This window comes from Ochotona curzoniae, unplaced genomic scaffold, assembly GCF_017591425.1.
Source record: "Ochotona curzoniae isolate NIBS_2020 unplaced genomic scaffold, NIBS_Ocur_1.0 patch353, whole genome shotgun sequence".
Taxonomy (NCBI): Eukaryota; Metazoa; Chordata; class Mammalia; order Lagomorpha; family Ochotonidae; genus Ochotona; species Ochotona curzoniae.
In genome coordinates, this window is record NW_024466921.1 from 616,099 (window position 1) to 627,628 (window position 11,530).

Sequence of the window (11,530 nt, forward strand, 5' to 3'; positions counted from 1 at the left end):
CTGTCACCCCCTGGATTATTAAAGCTTTGACACGGAGTTTTGATTCTCCTGCCTGAATCCCTCTCTTTTACATTTTGACCAAGTAACTTGTCTACTCGTCTTAATTATGTGCCTGTGGTCCGTGTTCATCTTGCTGAATTCTCTGCCTGCTCAACTTGCCCTTTTCTCAAGGACTGTATTCCCTGTTGAAACCCCAGGCTTTGTCTGTGCCTGCAACAACAGCTGATAGACCTCCCGGTGACGCCTGCCTTCCTCACTGAGAGGCTTACCGGAGGTTGCTGACCTGTTAGTTTCCCCTTACTGTGTTTCGGCCTCTTGATAACCCAGGATGAATGTCCCTAGCTTCAACTCTCACCTGCCCCAAATGCTCTGAGTACCATGTTTTAGTCACACCAGAAATATGAGGCATCTGTGGTAGGGCTGAGCATACAAGATCTTCACCACATGGAAGTTAGGGCTAAATCTCCATTCAATTTCTCTAAGTTTAGCCGTTCATCCACATTCTTAGTTCAAAGTAAAGTGTATACAAATTTGTAGAAGAGAGTAAGTTTTATCATTTTCCAAAGGTTTTAACTGTGTAGGTGTGAAGATGCCCACAACCCAGATAAGAGTGCCTGGGTTTCATTGTCAATTCTTGTTCCTAGTTCCAGCTTTCTGTTCGTCCTGACTCTGGTGGCAGCAGGGATGACTCAAGTACTTGTGTTTCTGACATGCCTATGGGAGATGTAGATTGAGTTCATGGTTTCCAAATTCAGCCTCAGCTGTTGAAGACATTTAGGAAGTGAACAAGCACGTATGAGCTCTCAACACCACCTCTATCTATCCAAGAAATCATAAAAAAAATATAGAGCGTGACTAAAAAATTTCCTATGACAACAAGTTATAGAATATCCTACGAGTTTGCAAAAGAGTGATCCATTGGGCCAAGTGTAGCAGTCTAGCAGCTAAAGTCCTTGACTTGCATGCACCAAGATTCAGTATGACTGCTGGTTCATGTCCTGGCAGCCCCACTTCCCATCCAGCTCCCAGCTTGTGGTCTGGGAAAACAGCAGAAGACAGTCCAAAGCCTTGGGATGCTGAACCCATGTGGGAGACCTGGAAAAAGCTCCTGGCTCCTGGCTTCAGATTGGCTCAGCTCTGGCTGTTGCCGTCTCTCCTCCTCTCTGTATATCTGACTTTTCAATTAAAAAAATAAGTAATAAATCCTTTAAAACAAGAACTCAAAATAGTTACTTAGACCATGATCTTACTACACCTATCCCAACCAGGTTCTCCCTGAGAGCAAAAGGTTGTAGGAGACTTAACAGGTGGAAGATTGTTGCAAAAAACTAGATTTTAGGAACCCAACTAAAGCTAACTAAAGAAAAGGCTTGAGTCCAGAGAAGATGTCTAAATGACTGGCAGAGATGGTAGCATGAAGAAGAAAAAGAACCTTTAAAAAAATTAGGAAAGCTGGGTGTTTGATCCTGGGACCACTGCCAAATCAAAGAACAGCTCTGGGAATATGCTAAGCCAGAAAGCCAGAAGCTGCAGTTGGATGGAGGAAACCTCAGTTGGGTTACACAGGTAGTAGACATGGGAAGTTCGGGTGATTTTCTGGGTTAAAAGTAAAGTGCTCCTTGAATAGCTCTTGCTGAATAATCCTTCATGGTGCATGCAATATTGATTTTCAGGGATGAGAGACAGAAGAAAGAGAGGGGAGGAGAGGTAAAGAGAGAACAAGAGTGGAGAAGACAGAAGGGGGAAAGAAGGCAGAGACTGGAAGGGAAATAGATATTTCAGCATAATTTTGGATGTAGTAGCAAGTGACATACTGTAGCATAGAAAGAAAGCTGAGAAGATAATCTTGAGGATTCTGAGAAGTGAGAAGTAAGAGACATAAGTTCTAAAATGATCACTAAAAATTTTGGACAATTGCCTACATGTATCTCTCCTTAGTAAAATCACTGTAAAACAAGATGCTGGACTGCTTAACCTCCAAGGTCCTTCCTGCTCTGAATTTCTATGTGTTTTTTCTACAGTAATTAAGTCTCAAGTAAAAGGTTTTATTTTGTGAAGGTTAATCACAAATTAACTTGAGATTACATTTTGATTACAAGTGACTATAAGAAAATGTGTTCACTTGCCCTCAACTCATGAAGAAAAACGCAATTATACTCTAAACTATCTGCAACTTTAAAGGACTTGCAAGTAAATAAAAAAAAAAGTTAGAGAAAATGATCAGAAATACCAAGTTCATTCTATTAAATGTCTAATTTTCTATTTCAGAGGCAGAGACATATACATGAGGGACAGGCATCACTGTAGCCTCCATGGGTCTGTACCGGGGGTAAGTGGAGGTCAGAATCGGAACCATATCTTGAAGCCAGGAAATCTAATATGGGATGGGGCGTCTTCACTGATACTTCATTCCTTTCTTTCTTCCTTCCTCCCTTGCTTACTTTCTTTCTCTCTCTCTCTCTTTCTCTGTCATGCATTTCTTTTTATAAAGCTCACTCTCTTGGATTTTACAACATGTTTAAATGCTGAAAATATATTTGTGAATCGGAGACGCAGAAAATCAAAGGAGGGAAAAAAACTCCTATCTACCGGCTCATTTCCTAAATGGTAGCAACAGCATGGATTGGACTAGATCAAAGTCAGTTGCTAAGAACTCAGTCCAGACCTGCCTTGTGGGTGGCAGGGATTTAATTACTTCAGCCATCATGGTTTTCCAAAGTGTGCATCAGCAAGAAGTTAGAATCAAGAGTCAGAGCTGGTTCTCTGATCCTGGCACTCTGATATAGGATGAGCATTCTAATCAATATCTTAACCGTCATGTTAACCACTTACTCCCATTTTCCTAAAAAATGCCTACTTAGTTTGAAAGTTTACATTGGTTTATAATGTTAGTTTATAAAACACTTTAATATCAACTCATTTGCTCATATAAATGGTTTGTGCAGAACAAAAAGTAATCATTTAATATTTCATACTAGCCCAGTGCTTTCTCAATACTTACTGAACACTCTGAAAAGTCTTTAGCTATGACACAAAGACTTGTATTTAAACTTGTAGTAAAGATTATCATTTAAATTGAGATGAATTCTACAAACTAGCATCATTATTTTTCAAAACATATATTCACATATATGACAAAGTTACTGCATAGAATTCAACCTGTTTGAATAAGTCAGTACTAAGATATTTTCCATGTTTAAATGTTGTCTTTACTCCCTTGAAAAGAGTGTTAAAAACAAAAACAACCATAAACTAGAACTATTTTCTGTCTTCCCTTACTGAAATGATAAGAGAACACAGGACAATATACTCTTTTTTTTAACAAAAATTCAAAGTTTAAAACTTTCAATGCATTTTGTAGAAATTAGATCCATATTAAAGTCAAATTGCTGCAGTTTTCATGAAAGTGCAGTAAGTAAATACTGTTTGCAAAGAAACAGCTCTGTGGTGATCTCTTCCCTCGTCCCGGTCAAACTTGTACATCTTTGACTGTTGTACTGCTAAACTACAACATAAATCTCAGTATTTAACACTTTTTAAATTAAGTGCTGTCTTGACAATGGCTTGCAAAAGAGATTTTTCTCACGGTGAGGCAATGGTTCTGACTACTGCACATATCAGAATCATCAAAAAAAAAAAAAACAACCTATGAGCAGGTCTTTCCTTCAAAGTAATCAAATCAATACTTCTGAGAGTGGAAGACACATGGCTGCTGTATTGTTTAGAAGCGCCCCACTTGATGGCAAAGTACAAGAAAGTGATGAATCATACAATATGGGGCTTCTCAGACTTCAGTGTGCTTCTGAGTCACTTAGGGAGCTTGTGAAAAGGCAGATTCAGATTTAGTCTGCCTGGCATGCACCCGGAGAGTTTGGTCTTTAACAAGCAACTACACTGACACTTCAGATGCCCATCTGCGGACCACACTTGAAGCAGCAAATCTGTGGTTCTGCAGAAAGTGTTCCAGACCTACGGCATCAGCACCCTCTGAGAACTGGTTGGAAATGCAAATGCTCAGAGGCCTTGTCAGAAGCCTCCTGTATCAGAACATCTGAAGGTGGAGGCTGAGCCATTTGTGTGTTAACTAGCCCTCCCTGTAATTAAGATATACTCCCAAATTTGCTCAACATGACCTAAAAATGGAATTCCCTAAAATCTAAACAACGCGTTGCATGTAGTTGAAAAATCCATGAATACTTTATGCTTGTGTAGCACTCCACTATTCAACAAACTTTCCCACTTTACCTCTTGAGAGCATCTTAAAATGACCCTGTAGGGTAACTAAAATAGACAGCTTCAGCAGTTTGTAAATGAAACTGTGGCTCAAAATATTTAAGGGATTTTCTCAAAGTCATAGTGTGCAAGGATAGAGCCAAATTTAGCACCCTGATCTTGGTCTTATAAACTAATAGGCAGGAAATTCAGAAAGGAACAGGGCAAATGACTATATCCCAGAAGTCATGGCCTAATGGAGAGTATCTCTAAGCTCAGGGATGAAAAAGGAGAAGGGCCAGAACATGCAGGCAGCCTCCTATCAAGTGAGTCACAGCCACTTGTGCTTTTAGCTCCAAGAGAAAACAGGAAAATGCACTAATGCTTTATGGGTTGAGCTTCCTATTGAGGGGAATCAGCTTTGAAAAAACACGAATATTTAACTCTCATCAGCTGACTTAGTGGATGTGTCAGTCACATTTGGCAGTTCTCTCAAAAACTCCACAAATAATTCATCCCAAGCAAATTAACACACAACAGGAAAAGTGATTGTCTTATAAATTACAGGTGTGGAAAGGGAGAAGCTTCAGGCAACACACATTATGAAAAGTGATGCATGGAATTGAAACCTCTTTATGATAAAATGAACCTCTCTGTTTTCCATTTTATCCTCAACACTTCCCATGTTGATGTATTACTAACACAAACAGACTTAATACACTTCATAGATACAATTTTAAGAATATAGTTTACTCCTTCCTTCCATGTCGCAGTTTCATTTTCCACGAGGTTTTTAAATTATCCTTATCTAAGTATGTATACATGGTTACGTATTTCATAAGAGAAAAAAACAGCAAATTAGACAATTTGCAAATTCACCTGATAGAAATATGCATACATCTGTCTGTATATATACATATATACAGATATATACAGATATATGTACATGTTGTTACACCCTTAGGAAAAAGTTTTGTATATTTAAAATTTCAATTATAGCCAATTTATTTTTATTATATTTAATAGGTTAGGTACAAAAAATTATAATCACCATTTATTTTCCTGCAGACCCTTACTCACCAAGTTGGTTTTCAAATAAGCAATTTCAAGTAGTAGAAAATGACATATTATGTCAGGAGTTTGGATGTTGCCACTGCCTCAGTGAATGCAGGTACTCCACATGTCCACAGGTGAAAGAATACAGATGAGAAACTACTCCCTCCCTGGAAATCTACACAAAATTCTTACAATTTATTATCAGATAATCACACCTTGTTTTGTCATTTTGTTCATTTCCTCAAATGTGTGTTGGGGGCTGTGGTAAGAGAGAACCAGTATGTGGAAAAATTAAAAATTAATGATTCTTTGCTTATGCAGTTTCTTTAGAAATTCTAGATTCTAAATTCTTACACTATACATTTACATAGAAATGTGAAAATACTATCTTCTTTAAAACTTGATAATTTCCCACAAACATCAAATGCGATTAAAATTGAAATAATTTTTTTAAAATCTCCATTTTTGGAATAATTAAAATAACAATGGTGTGAAGCTCCTGAATTTGGTTAAATGTAAACTTAACACTGTATGTCCAAACATGCATGTATATGTAATCTTTTCAAAGCTGCCTTGTAAACAGATACATGGTAAATAACACATTATGTAATTAACATGATTCTTTAGGGCCAAGTAATGTGCAATTATCCCAGATGTATGTTGTCAATATGGAAAATACAAGATCACTAAAAATGAAGTCTCAGATTGGTTTTGAATGCTACCTATTGCATCTCTTCCTTGACGCGCTAAAAGAAGTGCATGACTTTCACATACCCAAACTGAGCATAAGATGGATCTCTATGAGTGCTTTTGGATAACTGTACAGATGAGTGCTAGCATCTCATCAACTAAGTGATACAACCCTGTGCTTGTCAACAGTGGCAGTGGATCAGGTGGGCCCTACCCAAGCAACCACCTGCAACTGCATCAGAGGTGAAGTCCTATGGATTGGAGCATCTCACCTGCTCCTGGGCATGCAAGTATCTAGGCAGATTCTCATTCCTTCCGGCTCAGAGGGAACCGCACGTGTTACTGCTGCTGCACCCAGACTGCATGACTCATGAAACCCTGACTGTTTCACCTTTGCTCTTGACACAATTCCTCACAAAGATCTGCACTCTCTTCTGAGAAGCAACTGATTTAGTTATGCATTTAGGAATCTCTCTCTTTTCCTCCAGGCTTGTCAGAAGAATCTTAACCTTTTTACTCCAAAACAGAGAAATTGCATACTAAGACACCAAGACTAAATGTAATCTCATCCCGAAGACCATAAACATGCAAAAACAATCACTGATTCCCTAAATAGCTACTTGCATCGTGAAAGTAAGAGACTGAAGGTGAACGTTATAGGGACTGTCAGCAAAACTTCTGTCACTGGATCACCAGAATTACAAATCTTCCTTGTCCACCAATGCCATTTCAGATTATTCAGGAACACAGTCTCACTGAGATGGTTTTCTTCATTTTTTCCCCCTCCTTGCCATTTCACTTGCTCAGAGCCAAACATCTACTGTGCCTTCCAATGATTCACTCTCTCCTTCCTCTCCTCCTGTGGAAGCACAGGCTCCAAGTGAAACATTACAAGTAAAGTGGAAACAGGCTTTTCCCAGGCTGGACTTGCAAACAGAAAGCAAGAACACCATTCTTCACCAGCAAACTGACCCACAAAGCATATTGGACTCAGTTAAAGAGACTGAGAAAAAGGTCAGCTAGCAAAACAAAGGGATCTCTCTCCCTAGTTACTTCACCAACCCCCAAATAAAGCTTTGTCCTCCGCAAAGGGAGGAAGAAAGAGGGCATGTGAGGCCAGGACGTAAGAAGCAGTGGACTCACAGGCAACTTGTTTGTACAGTTTTCTATCTTATGTTTTCCAGGGAGTAATGACTCTGTATTTGTGAACGTTTCTCACTACTCCCGTTTCTATACTGCAATGCCTGCTGAAACTGCAATGTTTACAAACCACCATGTATTTAAGTCATGTACATATATACAGGGCACAAACTATCATATACAGATACTTATATAGGGAGTCCACTGCTTATACATATAGACTTCTGCGTATAAGTGTTTTGCTGAAAGTATAAGAATACCTTTATTCTTCTAAATCAACAATTTCATGCTTATCTAACTCTTAGAATATTATAGCTTAGATTCAGATGTTTACTTAGATCTTAGAAAGCTCATATCCATTTAAAAAATCTTGTACACACCCAGGGTTTTTACTTGTCTAGTATCCAATCTGGAAATTAGTAGTGAGGGGGGCGGGGGTCTAAGACTGTGTTTAAGGAATATTTCCATAATAAAGGGTTAATGATTTTGGCAAGCATGAATTTTAGCAGTTAAGAAGGCACGGCTGTCTGAAAAAAAAAATTCTGTATCACATTAAAATCCCCTTGCAAACAGATAAATTGCTCTATAAATCTTATTACCCTATGAGGATAAATCACACATGCAGGTTTACAAGTCTGAAGAACTAGAAAGGAAAATCTGCTTTGGGTAGTAGGCTCTTCGGGATTCATAATCACCCAGTGCTCAGGAAATGAAAGGAGGAATGCTTACATGTGAGCATTTACTTAGTTTACAACATGGAGCAGCATATACTATACACAACACACATATGCACACCATCACACACACCAACACACCACACACACCTTCCTTGCTAACAAGGCTACAGATCCCAAAGCAGGACACACTGTGACAGCCAACCAAATTTATTTCTGGGAAAAGAAAGAAAACTTTGCTGCTGTTGGCAACTCTGCTACAGAACTGCTCCCCAATGCCCCAAGGTTTGTGCACTATCAGCTCCTTGCACACAGATTAGAGGTTTATTTTCTTCCGTATACTGTTTTTATTGCCTCCACAGGCAATAATAGCTAGACATACCAACATTGGGTCATTTTATTTGGAGCAAATGAGATTTTAAAAGATTTCAAAGGAAAATGTCTTTTCTGTGTGTGTGTGTGTGTGTGTGTGTGTGTGTGTGTGTGTTTTACTATCCGCCAGAAAGTTAAGGAAAGAAAAAAAAAAGCAAGGGTGGCAAGGAAAAGACAGAAGAGAAATGCATGAAACAAAGCTTAGCATACTTTAGAAACTGGGTGCCATTTAACTCTCACTATTTCAATGTCCCTTTCAAGGGTCAAAATGCCAAGGACTTGAGACTCTTCCCTTCCAAAATTGAATCCCAAATGATGTTTAAGAGTTTGGCAGAATGGTAGAGAGATAACACTTTGAAGTCAATAATCAATTTGAAATATCCATTTTATGCTAGATTAATTCTTTCCCAACCTCTGTGCTTAACATTCTCATTCTTAAATGCTAGCAATTTGGCAAGTTGCTTTATTTCCCTCTCTGCATTCTTGGGTTCATTTTTCACCCACATTCGAGAAACAGGCTCAATAATCAACCAAAGTTCTAAAATTGATTTATTGCCCTTGACGTCAATTAGAAGATTTTTACAGGAAGTCATCTCTATCAGAACTCCTGCTGGGGCTGAGTGAGAGCCCTGATGAGCGCATACACACACACCACCCACCCACACACACACACACACACACACGGCAGAACAAGCAGCAAGCAGCACCAGGACCGTGTAGCACGCAGTGAGATCCATCATTCAACAACACTTCTTTCCATGGGAAAGACTATCAACAGAAATCCCGAAGTGCAAAGCATTAGCAAAGAGCAAGACAGAACAACTGGCCAAAGGTCTCTAATGCCATAGTTGAAGTTTGAATGCTTTCTGATAAGAAACATTATCCTAAGGACCCAACAACATTTAACTAGCGCCACTAGTCCCTGACGGGGACCACGATTCCGTTGGATTTCAGTGGCTGCTCTGTCTGTCCTCCAGTGAGTAAAGAAGCGCGCACACACACACACACACACGTCGGCAGCCCAGGAGCTAGAGTTCCAGGAGATCATAGAGAGCACACACACACACACACACACACACACACACACGGATGCACGTGGAGAAAAGTTGCCCGAAAGCCCTACCTGAGGATGGCTGTGTCTCCCTGCCTCACGGTGATGTTGTCGGTGCCTCGGTTAAAATCCACGCTGCGGACAGGCAGTCCTGTGGGGAGAAGGCAGAGCAGTCTCAGTAGGACCAGCGGCAACTGTTTGCGATCTGGCTGAACTCGGGCGCCCATGGTGGCCGGCGGGCGTCCTCGGGAGCCGAGCCTGGGCGCGCTGCTGGCCACGAACAGGGGCTTCACACGCCCAGTGCTCGCCGCCACCAACAACGCAGGACACGCTGTGCCAGTTTGGGATCCTGGCCACTTTGCCGTTTTTTGTTTTTTTTTTTTCTTTTCTTCCCTTGTTCGTGTTCTTCCACTTTTTTATTTTATTATTATTATTTTTTAACTTCACAAAGACTTCTCCAAAACCCAAGCTGAGACAGGAGGGTGGCCAGGAGTCAAGAGAACCAAATTTCTAAAATACTAGAAGCCACTAGAAAAGAAGGCGAGAGAGCTGAGAAAGGCTGGACTGCTCTGGTCTCCCGGTGGCTGTGCGTTTCTGGCAGCGAGCAAGCTTAGCTCCTTCCTCTGTAACCCACTTTCCTGGGCGGGAGAGGGAACCAGCCCTGAGCCTGCCAGTAAGAGTGGAGGCACCATGCAGTAGCAGCAGCAGTGGCGGCAGCAGCGGTAGAGGCAGCTCAGAGCTGCTCTCCCCTCCTCCCTTCCCCAGCTCTCCCTCTGGCTCCAGCTCTCCAGGCTCGGCACCTCCCCCCACCCTGCTGGCTTTCAGCGGCCCCTCCACGTCATCCCCCTCCCTCCCTTCACCGTGGCCCCTCGCTTTGCACAACTGCCCCCTTCAGCAGCAGCAGCAGCAGTAGCAGCAGCAGCAGCAGCTTCAGCAGCAAGCCTCAATGAAAGCCTGATGCTCCTTAGGTTGTCAGGACAACAGCTCCGTCCCAGGCCTGGCTGATTTCCTTAAGAAGAGCCAATGGAGCTTAAAGGGGTTGCTCTAAAGGAGGGGATGAAAAGAGAGACCTAAGTGAACCAAGAAAGGGGAAAGCCCAGGAAAGGAGAAAGTGGGGGTGAGGGACTTAAGAAAAAGGAGATGGCAAGGAGAGATGCAAACAGGAGGATAGGAAAGCATCAGGATGAGGGACCACGTGCAGAAGGACTGGCAAAGGAGTGTCAAACACAGGAGCAACTTGACAGAGGAGTGTGAGCTTAAAAGACAAAGTAGATTTCCAACCAACCACTCCTGGCAACTGGCTTTCCACACTGGCATGCTGTTCATCCTTTCTTCTCTCCTGCACTTTCTTGTACAGGGTTAAAAAGGTTGATTTTTCTGGCCTTCCATCATCCTCCTCCCCCTCACACAACCCCCTTAAGAAGGGTAGATTGCAGACAATGCTGGTATTGAGTGGTCTGTAGTCTGAATGCTTGGCTTGTTTTTCCAAGTGCCAGCTACAGCAGCTGATCCCTGATCCCTAAACCAACTTCACTCTCCAGGAAACCCTCACCCAGCCCTACACATGAGTATGCCTGTTGAGGGCTATTGTTGAAAGGGCATACTGCTGTGGCTACCCAAGTCCCTACTGGTACTTGCTTCTCCACTTATTCGTTTACAAGGAAGGAGATGTTTATATCAGAGCATCAGAGCACTTTCTGTCTCCAGGGAGACACTGAGGCTGAGTACCACATTCCAGGGAGCATCGGGCAGGCCATCATAACAAGTCATCCTGCTCCATGCATCAAGCAAGGAGACTGGAAGGGGTTGACGTGCTTAATCTCTCAAGTGAGAGTCTCCAAACCACTGGAAAATTCTCTGGGTACTGAAGCCAGGGAGAAAAGATGGATCAGTCAAGGACTTCTTACCCTCTTATCCTCTTCCAAACTGTATTATATGAGTAAGGCAGTCACATGGTGAAATCCAAATCATGAAAAATACTATAAGGCAAATTGCAGGTATCTCTCAGCTGCTGTCTCTAGGCACCCCATTTCCCCTCTCTAACGGCAAAATTTGCAATTTTGGACATATATACAGCCAGAAGAGGTTTTCAGGGCTGGAGGGGGAACTGACATTCCTTTAGCCTTCAGGCTTTGAACCAGATAGCTGCCTTTACACCCTCCAGCTCCTTGCACTTGAACTCCTTTTAGTTTCTTTCAGCCAGCAAGGCCTCCAGGTTCAACCTGTTTCCTCCGTAGTAGGAAAAAGGTGCAAAAAAGACATTTCATAACCAGCTCTAAACCCTCAAGCAAAGTTTCTGACTCATCCAAGGGACTCACTCCTACTTCTGTCAACA

General features: G+C 41.6%; 1 protein-coding gene across 2 annotated transcripts in view; it reads right to left on the reverse strand.

Annotated features, from left to right (window-relative positions):
- LOC121167249 (limbic system-associated membrane protein) overlaps positions 1–9,461 on the reverse strand; it is a 611,964-nt gene extending 602,503 nt beyond the window's left edge. For both annotated transcript variants that reach the window (XM_040996668.1, XM_040996667.1), the window contains exon 1: positions 9,268–9,461. In XM_040996668.1, coding sequence (XP_040852602.1) covers positions 9,268–9,422 — 155 coding nt within the window. In that variant the 5' untranslated portion in view covers positions 9,423–9,461. The remainder of the gene's footprint in view (positions 1–9,267) is intronic.
- Positions 9,462–11,530: the final 2,069 nt, after the last annotated feature.